The 16689-nt window shown below is 35.8% G+C and overlaps 1 protein-coding gene across 3 annotated transcripts; it reads right to left on the minus strand.

Annotated features, from left to right (window-relative positions):
* Positions 1–1169: 1169 nt before the first annotated feature.
* Positions 1170–14918, minus strand: LOC116170566 (transcriptional regulator ATRX-like). 3 transcript variants are annotated; one of them, XM_031487054.1, is made up of 25 exons: positions 14766–14918; positions 14473–14714; positions 12918–13054; positions 12442–12866; positions 10795–11025; positions 9465–9566; positions 8717–9170; positions 8408–8668; positions 7755–8220; positions 7552–7691; positions 7364–7498; positions 7214–7316; positions 7078–7170; positions 6782–7030; positions 6159–6319; positions 5964–6112; positions 5779–5916; positions 5332–5726; positions 4848–5032; positions 4441–4795; positions 4172–4293; positions 3924–4123; positions 3802–3874; positions 1326–2926; positions 1170–1278 (listed from the first exon to the last, which is right to left on the minus strand). In XM_031487054.1, exons 1-25 carry the CDS (start codon positions 14785–14787, stop codon positions 1256–1258), a joined length of 6462 nt encoding a protein of 2153 aa, XP_031342914.1. In that variant the 5' UTR covers positions 14788–14918; the 3' UTR covers positions 1170–1255. The 3 variants fall into 3 exon arrangements, with proteins under 3 accessions (XP_031342914.1, XP_031342922.1, XP_031342930.1); XM_031487062.1 differs by lacking the exon at positions 9465–9566; XM_031487070.1 differs by lacking the exons at positions 14473–14714; positions 14766–14918 and having other exon boundaries at positions 12442–12890; positions 12943–13055.
* Positions 14919–16689: the final 1771 nt, after the last annotated feature.

A 16689-nucleotide genomic window follows, 5' to 3' on the forward strand; every position in this document is an offset into this window, starting at 1 on the left:
GAGAATGCTCGGGACAATAAATAAAATTCTTTAAAACGGGAATAAATGAATTAATTTCCTCCAATACAATAGTGACATAACAATTAACTCGTTGTTTATTAATGATAACAATTTACTGTTTTTTTTTCACTATAGATAACACCGACCGGCCGTTGTGACCAATGAGGGTGCAGCACGTTTTAGTTTGCTGCTGAATTGTGCATGTGCAGGTGTGTCGCCACAACGGTCTTTAGTACTTCCCCCTTTGAGCCACTTTATGAAGAACAGCCCAAAGGGATTTTATCACAGTTCCAACATGTTCTCAGCATTCACCCATGTGGGGACTGACTGAAGAGATAAATAGCCATTCAGTTTCCTCCATATAGTCACAGTAGGTACGCGAGATCCTGTACTTACACAACTCTAGATTAGTTTTCTCAAGTTCCTCCAAAGCACGCTTGAAGTTTGTCACTCAAAAACTTCTTGGTTGCACCTCGTTTCGCCATGAATAGTCTCAAAGCCATGATTGCAGAGTTAATGCCATACTGTTAGCAATCTCCAAACGACTACTTAGCTCAAAGGGAAAGGCATGTAAACAAGACTTCTCCTTTTGCATTCCAACAGTTAGGTACATACTAATGGGTCAAAATAATCGACTCCTGTGTAAGTGAATGCAGAACTTCAGTAAGAATATAAAAAACAAAATAATAATCCAAGTACTATCGTCGACCTTAGGCTTCATCACCCCGAAACCCCTTTTGGTGATTCGCTCTCAGGTTTCCAGTAACAGCATTCATAAAACGCATCAGGCGTAAATCTCAAAACCGACTAATGCATTATGCGCAATAGTAGACCATACTCTTATTAGGCCATGGTATCATGCTTAGGAAGCACCGCACTCCATTTCCTCAGAGATAAACACCAAGTACTCATTTTGTAGACTGAGCTATTACTTTTACAAAAAATGTTGAATTATTAAAGAATAATATGCTTCTTTTGCAATTACAGTCCATTCATTTCATTCAAAAATAAAGAGTTTAACTTACCGCTTCACACACATCATTGGCTTTCCGCGTGTATAGCTTACAATGGAGAATTATCCACAAGTTGTAAAGTAACAGTAAACACGAGACAAAAACAAACCGAACACAAATTGAGGAGGTAAATCACTAATGCTAATAAGAAAAAGCCCCAAACGAATATGTAATTTTATAAATACACTATACAAAAACTAAATAACGTAATTATATTTAAATAAACCACTCAAAATTATGGTCTAATCAATCTCGATCACATCACCTGTAAAAACCATAAAAGGTTAAGAAAACTTATTCCGGAATAATTACCTTTCTTCTGCGTTGGGGCGATTATTGCTGATAATGTAATATTTGCATTTTGATTTAAGGATGATAGCAAATCATCACGTTCCTTATTACGAAGGTCTTCTTCATCACCATTAACTAAGTCTATAACTGATGCTTCAGTCGGTTGCACCAGGCAATTATTCGCAGATGATGGTGACCCTTCAGCACTTCTAGATACATTTCCTGCAATTGGGTTTTTAACCAATTTTTTTGGTAGAACTTTGGTGAGAGTTGACGGCAATGTATTAGACGATGACGAGCTATTCTGTACACGTCCTCTTCCAGAAGTGTTATTGACTACAATCTGTTGGACAGGTTTCAATTGTGTTACAGTTTCAGTTACTTTTGCATTAGGCTTAGTCACAGTAATCACCCTTGGTTTTTTTGGCAGTACAACTTTAACTCCTTTATGTAATCCTTTAGGAAGATTTGATGTATCAGGGTTTCTTTTGCGACCGGCCAATTGTCCAAACGTAAGAAGGTCGTTAATGTATCGATGCATTTCACTGACGTTAGAATTAACTGCTGGAGATCCTGATGCGGTGTTGTTGGAAGACGACTGAACATTGGTCGGTATTGATTGTGTAGTGGAACTGCTTGATAGCGTGGATTTCATATTAGTATTATTGATGGTAGTGTTAAGCAATGGCTGTATATTTGTTGGTACTGGGAGTATAGTAGAATTGATTGGTCCTGACAGTGTTGAAGTGCCAGTGGTAGGAATGTTAAGCGATGACTGCCCAACTGTTGGAACTGCTACTACGGGATAATTGTTTGTCCGTGACTGTGCGGTAGGGAACTTCCCATTAGTGTTATTGGTGGGAGTGTTAAGCAGTGGCTGCCTGTTTGTTGGTAATGATAGTATAGGAGAATTCCTTGGCTGTGTTGCAGTGATCTTCCCACTGGTGTTATTGGTGGTAATGTTAAGAGCTGGCTTCACATTTGGATTTGGTGGCTGCTTTTGTGGTACTACAGAATACATTGGTCTAGATGTTATTGCCCCTACACCCAACTTTCCTCTAGTATTTTCGTTGGGAGTGGTAAATGAAGGCAGCATGTTTGCGTGCGTAGATTTAAGCGATTTAGGGGTTTGTACCTGCCTTGCCGGTGCTGTAACTTTTTGAAACTCTATTGCACTATTAATGGTGGTGACCGATGGCTGCACCTTTGTCTGCACAGGTAGTTGCCCAGAATTGATTGACTGAGACCCTGCCACACTGGTTCCACTAATCTTACTGGTAGTAGCAGTATGGTGAGGCAGCACATTTAACTTAGGACCCAGCCAAGGTGGTAGAGTAATCTTCTGAGGATCAAGTGAGGGCCCATTAGTAATGGTAGAAGTGGTGAGAGATGGCTGGACGGTTGTTCGTATAGGTATTGCCGAGCTGATTGGACGAGACTCTGCCAAATTGGTTCCACTAGTATTTCCTGTGGTAGACATATTTGTTTGCATACTTTGGACCAACGTTTCAAATGAAGGAACTGTAATTTTTGTAGATTGCCCATTAACCAGCGAGGCTGGGTTAATAACAGGATGGAATGGTTTTGCAGGAATTTGAAGTTGGTGAAGAATTTCCTGCAACCTAGAGAAATAGCTCAATTTAGCTAATAAATAGTGTAACAAACAAAGGATTAAATTATGTATGAAATTCTAGAAAAATTGAAGGGGTGACCTATGTTGAACTTTTTACAGCAGATCTCTTTTATGAAGAACAGTCACCGCTAGGGAGCGAGACATTAATTTGAAAATATTGTAACAAGATATTCTGGTGAGTTCAGAAAAAATGTACTTATGTTACTTTTTGTTAATTTAAATATTCGTAGCCGCCAGTTGGAGCTTTGGATAGCGTTACATAGGGAGCCTAGTAACACAATGATCACCATATTGGGGACAAAAAAAAAACTGGACAAAATTACGCTTCTTACTGTACAGATCCGCAAGTGTGATTTGTTTAGAGACGTAATGCGCAGTAGAAAACGCGTTTGAGAAAAATAATGAGCATACCGTTTGTAAGTATATCATGCCATTTTATTCCAATTTTTCCTAGAAACAGAACAGTGTCGTACAGCGCCATAGGGATCCACCCGGGACGTCAATGACAAACTAATTGTCATTTTGTTTTATTATAAACTTTTTTTCAAACTCTTAAAATTTGTACATACCTGCACTTAAAACACATTCAAGGAAAAATTATATGCAAATTAAAACTTAATTTTCTGGAACCAAAATGTGAATGTGGTTTCTTTTTCTTTTGGATGATGAGAACTGTTTATTTTCTTATAAAATGATATAACGTAGGCATTTTCACTGTGGGTTGAGGGAGATTTGGTGTGTGAAACGACACAAGAGACGGAACAAGATTCTGTCTTGCGTGCATCAATAAGCGCCATCTGGCGGCTTTAATCCTAACTTTAATGATATTTGTCAAACTAAGGATTGTTATTATTTATCACGTACCTATTAGGAGTATTTAATGTAGCAGCTTGCTGAGCAGCTATTTTCATTTGTTGTTCCTTGTACTGCTGTTCCTCTAAAATGTTATACATTTAATAAACAAAGAGTACAATTACATAATATACTTCTTTCATTTTCTGCATTAAATTCATCCCAAGCCATCTTCATTTCGATTTCGTTCAAGTTTTCTTCTGGCAGATTTTCTAGAAGTGACTGATGTTCGTGAAATTTAAATACTTCGAGGCAGCTCTTATAAACGTTTGCCAGTATATTATCATCAGGAGGTGGTAATATTGGTCTAGGTTGATCGTATATGAACTTCGACCTGTGGTAATTGCAGAAAATGGTAGTTGAAAAAAAATGGATGTGTTACCTGTAGACTTGCTGTAAGTCTGTACTTTTGTAATGCCTAGAAATTTGCAGGCAATCAACGACGCGTGCTGAAATAGCCAACTTCGTGACTTGCCGTTCGTATACAACCTCTTCCATTGTTCCCTGAAGTAATAAATTCAGATTATAATGGTAAAAATAGATACACATCACTGATGTGTGATTGTGATATACAATATTATAGGAACAATAAAATATGTGCACATACATGCTATGTTTGCTAGTTATAACATTTTGATCATGAAAACTTACCATCGAAACCAGTCTATACACATAACACAGCTTTTCCTGTCCAAATCTATATATTCGATAAACACCTTGATCATCCACTGCAGGATTCCAATTAACATCCATTAATATAACCCTATTTGCTCCTACTAAATTAAGTCCCAAGCCGCCCACCTTAATTGTAAGAAGAAACACCCTACCGCGCGTATTTGCCTTGTCATTGAAAGTTGTGCATAACATCTCACGTTGTTCGAGAGGTGTGCTTCCATCCATTCTAAAGTAATCTTCATTACACTTCCATTGGCAGGATGATGTAGCCGACGCCTCCAAGAATTGCTGTATTGCACTCAATTCAATCAAGCTATTGCTAAAGACTAACCTGTAAGTAGTCAATGTTAGAAATAAAATGAAATATTGCAAATTACACCTACACTTTGTCGCCAATGCGTTGGCATTCATTAATAATTGCAAGCATTACTTTAAATTTTGGCCCGTACTCAACGTTTGAATCGCTATCGGGCGGAGCAAATTGCTCCCACCAGGAAAGATACGCGGGATCAATCTCAGATGATCCTTTTCTACTTTCTAGTGGGTTTTTTTCGAATTCTTTTAACAGCTGTTAACAAAGCAACACCTTAATATACATATAACATAAAAATACATTTTTGCATTATGGCTAACGTGAGATAGAATAAATAAAAAACATTTTATTGACATAAAATATATAAGAAATAACTAAATAATGGTTTTTAGAGCAACTTTTATAAAAAATAACCAATAAACCATCTATGTTTGTATCAAGCTCTTGTTACCAAACGATTTTTTTCACCTGAACGTCCACGTACACAACATCCCCGATTTAAATTAATCTCATTTACATGCATAGGAGGTTACATACAAAAAAGCGAATGTTACCTGTTTCTGTTTTAATCGGAAAAGGTACAAATGTGACCATATGTTTTGAAACTTATGATAATTCTTTATCAGGTCCCTAACCCCTACGGTATTAGAGTTTTGAGTGTCCATATCCACCTTAAAATCATACAGTTTCTTTTGTATATCGTGAAGATTAATAAATATGGCAAAGTCGCGCCTTTTAGGGATGTGCATCAATAGCTCGGAAGCTTCAAATCTCTGTACCGTATTCTTCAATAGCTTATGCAAAACGTGACTGCGTTTCTTCATTTGAATTATATCCGCTTCTGTTGAATCATCGTACTGTCCGTTTGTAATGGGGTTTGTAAAGCGATTCGTATATTCCGATTTACTTCCTAGAAGACTTGGTTTCACAACCTCAATCATATAATAATCTAATTTAAAGAGAAAATGAGTTCCTAAAATGTTTAGCAAACAAAACCTTACATTCTAATAGATTGTTTTGCAGTGGTGTCCCTGTTAAAACAATTCGACGTTTCGTTTTTACTTTTTTGAGCGCTGCAAACCGACCACCTCGTCCATTTTTTAACAGATGGCCTTCATCCAAAATAACCAGGTCAGGTCCTAAAGGTAAATACTTTAAAAACAAAATTAGACAATGATACAAATACCAGGATCGCACAATGCTTCTAGAAGTTTACAATTATTACTGATACTTTGGGTCAGCCTATTGAAACTTTCATACCCTGAAAGCATAGCGCCACCTTTCCTATACCACCGACTGATAACACTTAATTTCCTTACTGGATCCCGTTCGTCACTGAAAAAGTAATTACAGTAATGAAACGAGCACATCTTAGATTTACCTTGTGTGATATACAGAAACTAAGTGTTTGTCTCGAACATATTTAAAAGCTTCTTCGAATTCTTTCCTCCAATGAGATACAACCGTCAAGGGACAAATAATTAAGACATGCTTTGTTTTTGTCGATGGATGGGCAAATAAGGTGTGTATCAGAGTTATTACCTAAAATCACAACCTATTTTAATATTTAAAATCCCAACACAAATTAAAATATACTGTCCAAGATAAGGACGTCTATCATGGGGACCATAGAAGATACGACGATGGTCAAATTAAAGAAAAGATGCGCAATTAATCAGTTATTATCATGCTTTAAAGAAAACCAGAAAATTCCGATTACTTCTGAAGATATGCAAAAAATTAAAATGCCACTTTTTGAGCTCTACAAGACGGCGTTGAGAGATTTTCAATACAACGTTTCGTTTCTCAGAAATCATCATCACCTTTATTTTTGCCAATGGAGACACCTTATGCACACCTGCACAACATTGAGCTTATAGGAGAGTCCACGTACGTGCAGGTTCTCTTTAATTTAACCATCGGCGTATCGTCTATGGTTTCAGGGATCCCCTTGATTGACATCCTTATCTAGTACACAGTAAAAAAATACACATTACAAATTACCTGAAAGGTTTTGCCAAGTCCCATGCAATGCGCTAAAATACAGCCAGACCCCAAATCTCCAGCTGCGATTTGTTTCACACTTTCATAACAACTCTCCCACATAAACTTTACACCGTCCCTCTGATGGGGTTTTAGTCTCCCCGTTAAGTTGGGATCCACAACGACAACTGGTAAGGCGGTTTGTTCATTAATATCTAAAATAAGTCCCTCCGTTTGTTCAGGACACGATTGTGATAAGATGAGATCCATCTAAAAGTAATCTTTAATCACGAGATAAGAAATTCAAATTTATTTACATGTTTTTGTTTTTGACTTAGTCTAAGTTTCCGTTCTTTTTCGGCTAGGTTCGCTTCCTTTGTACTGTCACTTAACGTTTCATCTGCTAAAATCTAATCAACAGTGAACAACGAAAATAACCTCATTAAGCATTACCGATCTAATGTTCCTTCTTCCCTTCCCGTCAGACTTAATTACTCCCATTTCGATGTCATTCAATGTCATGCTCCTTCGTTTTTTATGTTTTTCAACGGATACGCTGCATAAGAAAATTTAATTTGCCGATAATCTATAAAAATAACTTACAATTCAATATCACTGTCCGACTCGCTGTTGATAATAATCTTGTTATACTTTTCCACAAAATCATCATCATCTGAACTGTCAGAGATGGTGCTCCCATCATCTGAATCAATTATATTTTCATTTGACTTCAAATCCCTAAATTATCAGAATTAGTACTACATCTACCAATAAAAAATTGCATCATTTACTTTGATTTTGAGCGTGCTTTTTTGGGTTTAGGATCATCCGAAGCTTTCCTTACTTTGTTTGAAGTTTTGTCCGACTGGTCGTTCAAACTAAAGTGTAACAGTCGGTCAGACTTCCAATCGTCATTTTCAGCTGGCGTTTCCTGAAATTTGCAAATATATATATATTTAATACTAAAATATGACTCGGATTAAGCAAAACATACTTCCTTAATTTCGTTGTTCACATTTTCTTTATTACTACTACGACTAGCGCTTCGTGGTTCCCCCTTGACTGGACCCGGAGGATCAATGGGATCTTCAGGAGCAATATGATCTTCAGGAGGATCGTTGGGATCCTCAGGATGATCATTGGAATCCTTAGGAGGATCACTGGGATCCTCAGGAGGATCAATGGGAAGACCGGCCATTTCATCATCCAAGGCGCCGTTCATTACAATATTCCAAGGGTGATCCTCATCGATATTTTTAATATCATCAAGGTCATGATCTGAATGTGAAGCATTTAACAATATGTCTTCTTCAATTAACGGTGTAATACTGTTCGAGTCAGAGTCAAAATCCGAACCGGACAAAATATCAGTATCTGTAGTTTTTCGTCTTTTCTCCTTTCCTTTGGAATGATTTAAACTATGCTTACGTTTTCTATCAATATTATCCAAATTTGTCAGTCTAAAAATTTAAATAATTATTATTGCACAATAACAAAAAATATAAATTAATCAATAAAAATGTTGAGATCAATCACTTTAGCAGACATTTAGGTAGAAAGTTGTAATTGTTCCATTTTGGTATTTCAGAAGCATGGTCTGAGTGACAGCAATTGAAAGCGCTTTGGAATTAGAAGAAAAATGCATACCTTTCTATCTCGCTATCAACTTTTGCGGTATTATCCCCTTCTGAATGTCTTTCAAAATGTGTTATTGTTTCCGTAACGTCAAGTTTTTCGATCAGCACATAGCAAGGTTTTATTTCTTGTTGCAACCTATCATTGTGGTCATTAATATCAGATTCCGGTGCGGGTGAATCAGGAAGTGGGGGAAGCTCATATGAAATACTGCCGTGGACGCCTTTTGGCAAATTGTACTTGTCATTAAATTCATCAGCATCACTTTCGCCACTAAAAGTACAAGTCACAGCAAGTGCTTACTTAGCCGAAACAACTTACCTGGAGGAACTATCGGGTAGGGGGGGAGAAGCATCTTGGACATGCAACAACACGTTCCACAATTCACATTCATCATTTGACTGTTGCTCTTCGTTTTCGTCTTCTTCATTTTCGCTTTTATTTGGCGTGGTTTGAGATGTAGGGGCAAGATGTAGAACATTTAAAAACTCTGATTTCAGTGGAAACTCTTCTATTGTTTTTTTATCTTCACAGTCATCACAGCCAGTAGCATCTGGTATGGCATAATCATGATCCATACACCTTTTTCCTTCTTCGTCAGGATCATTGTGACTATGTAATACTTCGTCTTCCTGTTCTTCAAAGTCATTGGGGCATGTAGCACTATCACAATCCATATGTTCCGCTTGTAATATGCTGTCTGTAAGATTGTCCTTTATATGGAAACTTACAGTACTTAATTCTTTTATATCATCTTCGGTTCCCTCCAAAAAATCTACAACAATTTTTTTCATGTTGCGATGTTGATGAAATTATTAATTATTACAGAGGAACTGGTGAATGGCGGTATACAGATTAATGGAAAAAAATTGCATGCACACAGAAATAAAATAAGAAATCCAAACCAAATGAAAACAGTCTCTTGAAGTAAAGGACTGAATACTATGTGATTTATTCGCAACAATAAACTTTGTTTGCTTTTGCACATTCACAGGCCACAAGTATTCCAGCTACAAGAGGTGAATAAGAAAATGGAACGGATTAAGAGGGAGACATTAAATATATGTACCATCTGCGGAAAGCATATCATTGGATATGTATCCTTGTAAGTCAAATACAAAAGATGACTCGGATTCTAAACTTTCCACTGAAATATTTGTGGCATTGTCATCTAAAATAAAAAAAGAATTAAAAATACAAATGTAAACTTTATACCATCACTGAAAATTACATGACTACTAATCGGAGTAAAATGTAGAGTCCGCTGGCTTTAAACGGTTATAAAAAAAAAACTACCCAACCGATTTTTATCAAATAAAGCGTAATATAATCGTCAACTATTTCTACGTATCCGTACGTAATGTCATATTTCTTGTTAAATTTGGGAAAATGTGATAGTGAAATATGTACGGGAAAGCGCGCTTTTTCAATGAAAGTATACGAACTCAGAACTTTAGGATTTAATTACAAAAAAAGTATTCACTCAAATGGGATAATGTTTACGTATGTGATAGAATACACCTTTAACTATACGTCGATACATTTTTATGCATTTCTGTATAATTACGCAAACGTTACAGCGATAAAATGACAGACGCGTTTATTCGCTTATTATAAGATACACTGACAATGACAAAAAAATGTGAAGGGCTGCAGGAAATAATATATTTTGAGCGAAAGAGATAAACGCAACACCTCGAGCGGAGTTGGGGGGAAGGTCATTTAATCGCAAAGTTGTACCTTGCAGCAACGTTTCGTATAAAGCGGCACACACGCTAAGTACACGGTTAAGTAATATATGCATGAAATTGTTATTATGTTTGCCGCACATCACACATGAAAACCGCAGGTTATTATTCATCTTGTTTCGTACGTAGAGTATTGGCTAATTTACACAAAAACAAACATCCACAAGTTGTTTTCAGACAATATGTACGCATTTATGGCGTTTGCTATTTTATTCATCTACAATAGCTACAGCAAGAATTGGGTTATGTAATACCCGAAATGTATGAATTTTCGTGGAAAAATAAACTATTTATGGACCTGTACAGTTGAGCATCGCGACAAATCACGCATTTTAGAGTACTTTTTTGTGAGGAAAATTCGATAACGTAAAAAGTCCTGGCAGCAAAAATTTACAATTTACGTATGTTAACAACAACTTATCAATTGATACGTTCCAAAAATTTCATTAATATCGGCTCCAGCGATTTTGAGATTTGAGCCTTCAAAGTGAGCGGACTCTACATTTTACTCCGATAGTAGTCATATTACATGAACTAACCAAGTTTTTTATAAAACTCCAGACAAAAATTCAAAAACTAATTCTGCAGATCAGAATATTACAATATCCCATCAATGATCAATTTAGAAGAATTAGATACAAAAGCTATTACCATTAGCGGAATTTATTGTTTCCTCTTCATCTTTTGCAGGTGCTTCACAAATTTGAGCTATTATATTGGTAGCCTGCGAAAAGACACTACAATCACTGTCGACAGATTCCTCAGACAAATCAAATATGGATGGTTTATTGATAATAACTTCTATTGGTACTGAAGATTCATTGTTGCATACTGGATTAGGTTCACTACATTGCTCAGATATTGACTCTCCTGCTTTCTCCTCTAAAAAAGACAGAACGTTTCTATTATGTAATTAGTAATTACCCAGCAACGCATATAATGCAATGTGTCCAATAATCGAATCTAATAATAATATACGGTAGGTTGTTAAAGTACAACGCTCTTCCAAAATCCATTTAGGTAGAGTATATTACCTGACCATCTCAGTGCTCAGAAGGTGTACATTGCACTGATCAGACCAACATTAAATTTATATCGTCTGGAGAGAACCCCAAACTTCCCACAGTCCTAGACGTTTCACAATAACCAAAAATAGTTTACATCAATGTCATAACGTTCATGTTGCTGGCATCACAGTAAAATGAATGTCTGTACGACTACTTGAAGACACCACTTCATATAGGTTTTTATCCAATTGTCGCCGACATGAAAAGTTTGCGTGCAAAAACGATTACATCCATTTTTTGAAATTTTTTAGTAAAAGAAAAAGCTCCATCTACTTCAATTTTGATCTAGTTCCAAGTAACTATGACTATTATTGCCGAGATTATTGCTTTAAGGGACATTCTGTTTATAGCCAGTTTTTTTTGTGAAAAAAATGTTCAAATTAAAGTTTATTTAGTACAAAAAGTAAACATTTATTTTACGAAATATATACAATGAAAAAAGATTTCTCATTGACACTTCTCCACCTCAACCTTTTTTCAGGCTTAATTAACTCTCCGTTACCCCAACGCACCAGAAATGACGTATTTTAGTCATTTGCGTAGGTATTCAATGACCCCCGCTGCTCAGTACCTTCCTAACTTACCTCGCTTAAAAATATTTACGAATAACTTTTTTGTTAATAAAAAGTAATTGGTCTCTGAGAGCAATGCGATTATTGGTAATTAAGGAAATCGTGCTACTACCGCAGGGTTAAGAAAATTCCTATACGGACCTGTACAATTTTTTGAAATAAATAATTACGTAGGACAATTAACAATTTATATATACTACGTATTTAAAAAGCAATCCAAATTCCAATGACTGAATTGATACAATTTAATAAAAAAAATGAATAGTTGACACGTTTGACATTCTATTTTTTCGCTTCGACTGTGAAGTCGACGGTATGGGTTCTTCTACATCCGTACTAGATCTGCTTTGGCGCCATCTATTACTTATATTGTGATTTAAAGTGATGGAAGAGAAACATTTTTTACGTCTTTCGGTGCTATTTTTTGGTAATTATCTTTTATAAAAACCTTGGCTTGCTAATAATAAACACATAAAAAAAAATAGAATTATCTAATTTTGTGCAGTCGTTCTGAAGTTATGCAGTACCTACATACATTTTGGCGATTCATTTTTATTATTTATATATAGATATGGATAAATACACGTAAAAACTAAGGATGTAGATAAAAAAATGCAATGGACATACTATTTATTGCGAACCAACATTATGGTACTTACCGGGTACCGTTTTATTAGAAAATTCGTCATTTGTATCAGAATCTGATAGCCGTTTAATACTCAAATTGAACTTTCGCTTTCCCAGAATTCCATCCTTAGTGTCTAATGGAGATTTCCAATCGTTGACTTCCGCTTCCCATAAATTTAAGTTGGCTTTCGTGGTTTCAATGAGGCTTTGCAAAAATCGCGGCGCTTTATGAAAATCGTTATGTGTAAACAATTGCTCTATTTTTGACTTAAATTTTAACACCTCCTCATGCGCGTTTTCGAATAATTTTAAAAATTGATTGGATAATTTAATGACATTATCTTTCATTTTCAATAGCTGATCGTCCGTGATATCATCCACATTCGATCGAGATTTACTTTGGCTAGCAGTCTCATTTTGGTAGTTACTTTGCAAATATCTCGTTCTGTTGAGCCTCCTATGGAAATCCTTTTTTTTATATCTGAAAGGGTGTAAGACTGTTACTTACTGTGATAATCCAATTACTTTCTTACAAATCGCTTGAAGCCTATGTATTGATCGAGGCCCACAAACTACACAGATCCATGGAGAATCGCTAAGCAATTTATTATATTCTTCCGGTTCTAGATTGTGTTTCAAACATTTCTGTAACGAGAAAGAAATAAACAAGCCTGTACACGCTAAGGGGCTAATCATTAGATGAGAAATTGTGGCAAGTTTGGAAAATATTTGAATCAACAGATTGTGATAGATTTTGTGGGATTTCAGTTAATTTTGAGGAAAAGCAGAAGAGATCCAGCTCGATCCAGAATTTTCAAATCAAACGCCAATCACAATCATAGTTAACGCCAACTTCGAAGAAACCCGTCCCTTCTTACGCCGAACTAACGCGCACATCGTAACATCTGCATCTCCGTTATCTTTTAAGCGACAAAATACGTGCGTTAAATTTCGTCCGATAATAAAACTTCTTATCGCAAACGAACAGATGTGTCTTACACTTTAACCTGCAACTTCACGTGTTACAATGAAATACACAAATCTAAATTAACAATTTCCAAAAGCAATAAAATTTAAACAAGAAAATATTACGCATACAAATAGACACAGAGATAACAAATTCAAGTACAATAAACCAACTCTGTGCTTATATGATAATAATCCTCCAGATGTACACTTAATGAAATGAAATATTGTCATATACAGGGTGTCCTGTCATTATTTTTGGTGTTTAGACCAAAATAACGTCTACATGACGTTGTTTACACAACATTATACTCATCCAAGTAGGTTTTGATACAAAAAAAGAGATGATATTTCATAAGACACAACAGTTACCGATACGTCTTATAATTATGTTGCTACTTTTACGCTCTTTACGGAGCAGTCGGCCATTTTTAGTAGCGCTACATATGTCAAAGTAGGGACGTGACATAAGACCCCAACTGTTACCGATACGCTACGAGGTAGCGTAGCGGTAACTGTTGTGTCTTATGAACGAGCCCAATGTCTCATTGACTTTGACGTAATTCAAAATTAGCACTCAATATAAGTTTTTAAATTATGAGCAACAAAATGTATAGGCTGTCCAAAAAGATTATTGAAATCCAAAGACCACGGACATACTCTTCACATATCCGACAAGAAAACTTAAGAGAGCATCTTTTTGAGGAGTGCCACTCAACGTCACTTAAACTTCAGGATGCAGTCGACATTTCAATGGTTCAATAAAGCACAATAAAATAAAAACATGACTGAGACCTACAAGGTAAACCTAAGGCAATACAACAAGTGTCAACTTTACTGCTGCATTTGACACTTCGATAATTGCAGCAATACCTACCAATCGTATGAATTCTGGTTGATCCTAACAAATAACATTTTGGTTGAAAGTTTATTTTTGAGTCACGTGAGTTTTCCTTATTTTTTATTGTCTCCAACCACTATTTGAATTCATAACTGTTACTGTAGGGCTGTATCGAAAATAAATTTGCGGTACGTTATAAGGAAATGATTAGCCCCTTGATACATAATTAAGTAAAATATACCTAGGTACTACTCACCACACAGAATTTATCAGTACACAGGCTACAAGATTTCAAGTCGCCAGTCTTAAAACACCAGAGACACAAGTTTTGTGTTCTATCTAATTTGGTTTTATGGTCGTATATAAAATGACTATGACACTTTTGACAAACGAGAACTCTTAAAATTGGATGAGAAGTCATGGAATTGTTTAATATTTCTTCATGGCCAATTTGGCTCCTGCAGACTGTGCAAGTGTAGCACCATTCATCGTTCTCATCTACAAACAATATGTTAGGTTAGCGAAGTTCACACGCAAATAAACGCTTACCATCGGTTCCATTTAAGTTCATTTTGCAATATCCAGGGAATGTAAGGGTATGTAAAGAGCCTAATATCTATTTGTTATGAGGAATTCTGCATTTTACATTGGTAGACAAATTGTAAACATACACCTTTAGTTCACAATGGCTACATAACCACAGAATACGGCCTTCTCAGAATAGAAACAGCAATGTTACAAATTTGTATGGTATTTTGGCGGACCCTGGTGGGTGTACTGTGAACTAAAGCATCAAAATCAGAGCAGCGCCATCTGGTGACCAGCCATGAAGTAATTTCCCCAATTCGATCCAATTCATAAATATCGATAAAGAATACACAGTTGTTAAATTAATAGTTATTTGTGTACCAAGGCCGTAAAAGTGATCTTTTTTGCCCGAAGCTGCTGTTTGTGGCCGAGGCGGTAGCCGAGGCCGCAATTCAGATGAGGCCTAACAAATCACTTTTGGCCAAGGTGCACACAACATTTTTTAGGCGATCATCAAAAAAGAATTCAAAAATTTGCTCATAAACATATTTTTTCTGAAAATCATAGTTATCTTAGACAATTAAAAACAAAGCATTTCCTGTCATATGTAATTATAATTAGCATCTTTGCGTGTGTTTTGTGCGTATCAAAATGGGTGATAGCGACAGTTCAGATACCCCAAATGAAATTTTGGAAGCTGCAAGCGTTGCGCTTGCGACCCTAAGTCATATATGATATAAAAGCAGGCGTTTGAGAGTAAAAGTACAATCGCAACTTCCTCGGTTGCACAAGATTTTAATAATGTCAAATGCAATAGGTCCTTCGTAACTGTGGCTTCCAAGACCTTATAGTTAACGTACAATTATTAGAAACCTGATTACCTACTTTGATGGTAGGTATAGGTAGCTACTTGTGTTCTCGGTTAATTGCTGGTGATTCTTCGTATAATAATGTAAGCAATAACATCTTCCTCATGTTTTGGTTCTACACTTCAAAAAGGTCTCTGCAAGCAGCAAAGATTGAAACGTCAAACTATAATTTTAAATGTGAACATTGTGATTACGCAAAATAGTGTGAAACATTCCTACAAGTCTGAAAATGAAAAAAACGCACGTGGATGGACCCAATCCTTGATGAGGACAGACCAGATAGACGTTTTCTATCAAACAGATTACTGGTTCTCACACATCAGTTTCAAATAAGTACAGTTTGACAGATGTGTACAATAAAGTAAAGTTTGACAGAAGCGTACAATAAAGTGAAACTTTATGGCCGCAAAAGCGACCACAAAATCAACGTTTTTGTGATGATAGCCTAAAAAGTGTATTTAGATACAATCACATTACATTATTTAACACATCAGAGAACTTAAATTACATGTTTACAAATTACATATAAAACTCAGAAGTGAGTGGAACTTACGCTTTGTAGATGTTAACACTATGCAGAAAGATCCTTACATAACGATTTGTCGTACGAAATATTTGGTTTTAATTGCTGTTTGGACTACATATTTTTGTTAAAAAATATCTTTAGAACTAAATTTTTTGTTCCAAGAGGTAATAAAACCGTTTCAGCAAATTGTCACACAAGTTTTTGACAACAAATGTTAACTTGATCCTGGTGCTTACTTGTTACTTGAGAAGCGAGGGTGGAAGTTGTTGAATTATCTAAAACGTATTTTTTATTCATTATCTAAAAGGAATTACAATATAAGTATCTACGTCTATATAAATATAAAACTTAAGTCTACACCCTTTTGCGCCTATACCGTTGGTAATTTATAAATTCAATACCTTGCATAAATAGGAGAGAAATAACAGCACATTTCAACCCTCTTCGCGTTTCGAGCACAAAACAATCTGTTTCAAAATATGGGAAACGATGCCTTTTTGATATTTTATCGTTACAATCCGCCACACAACACTTTTTACGGTCACATAAC

Source organism: Photinus pyralis, unplaced genomic scaffold, assembly GCF_008802855.1.
Source record: "Photinus pyralis isolate 1611_PpyrPB1 unplaced genomic scaffold, Ppyr1.3 Ppyr1.4_LG1, whole genome shotgun sequence".
Taxonomy (NCBI): domain Eukaryota; kingdom Metazoa; phylum Arthropoda; class Insecta; order Coleoptera; family Lampyridae; genus Photinus; species Photinus pyralis.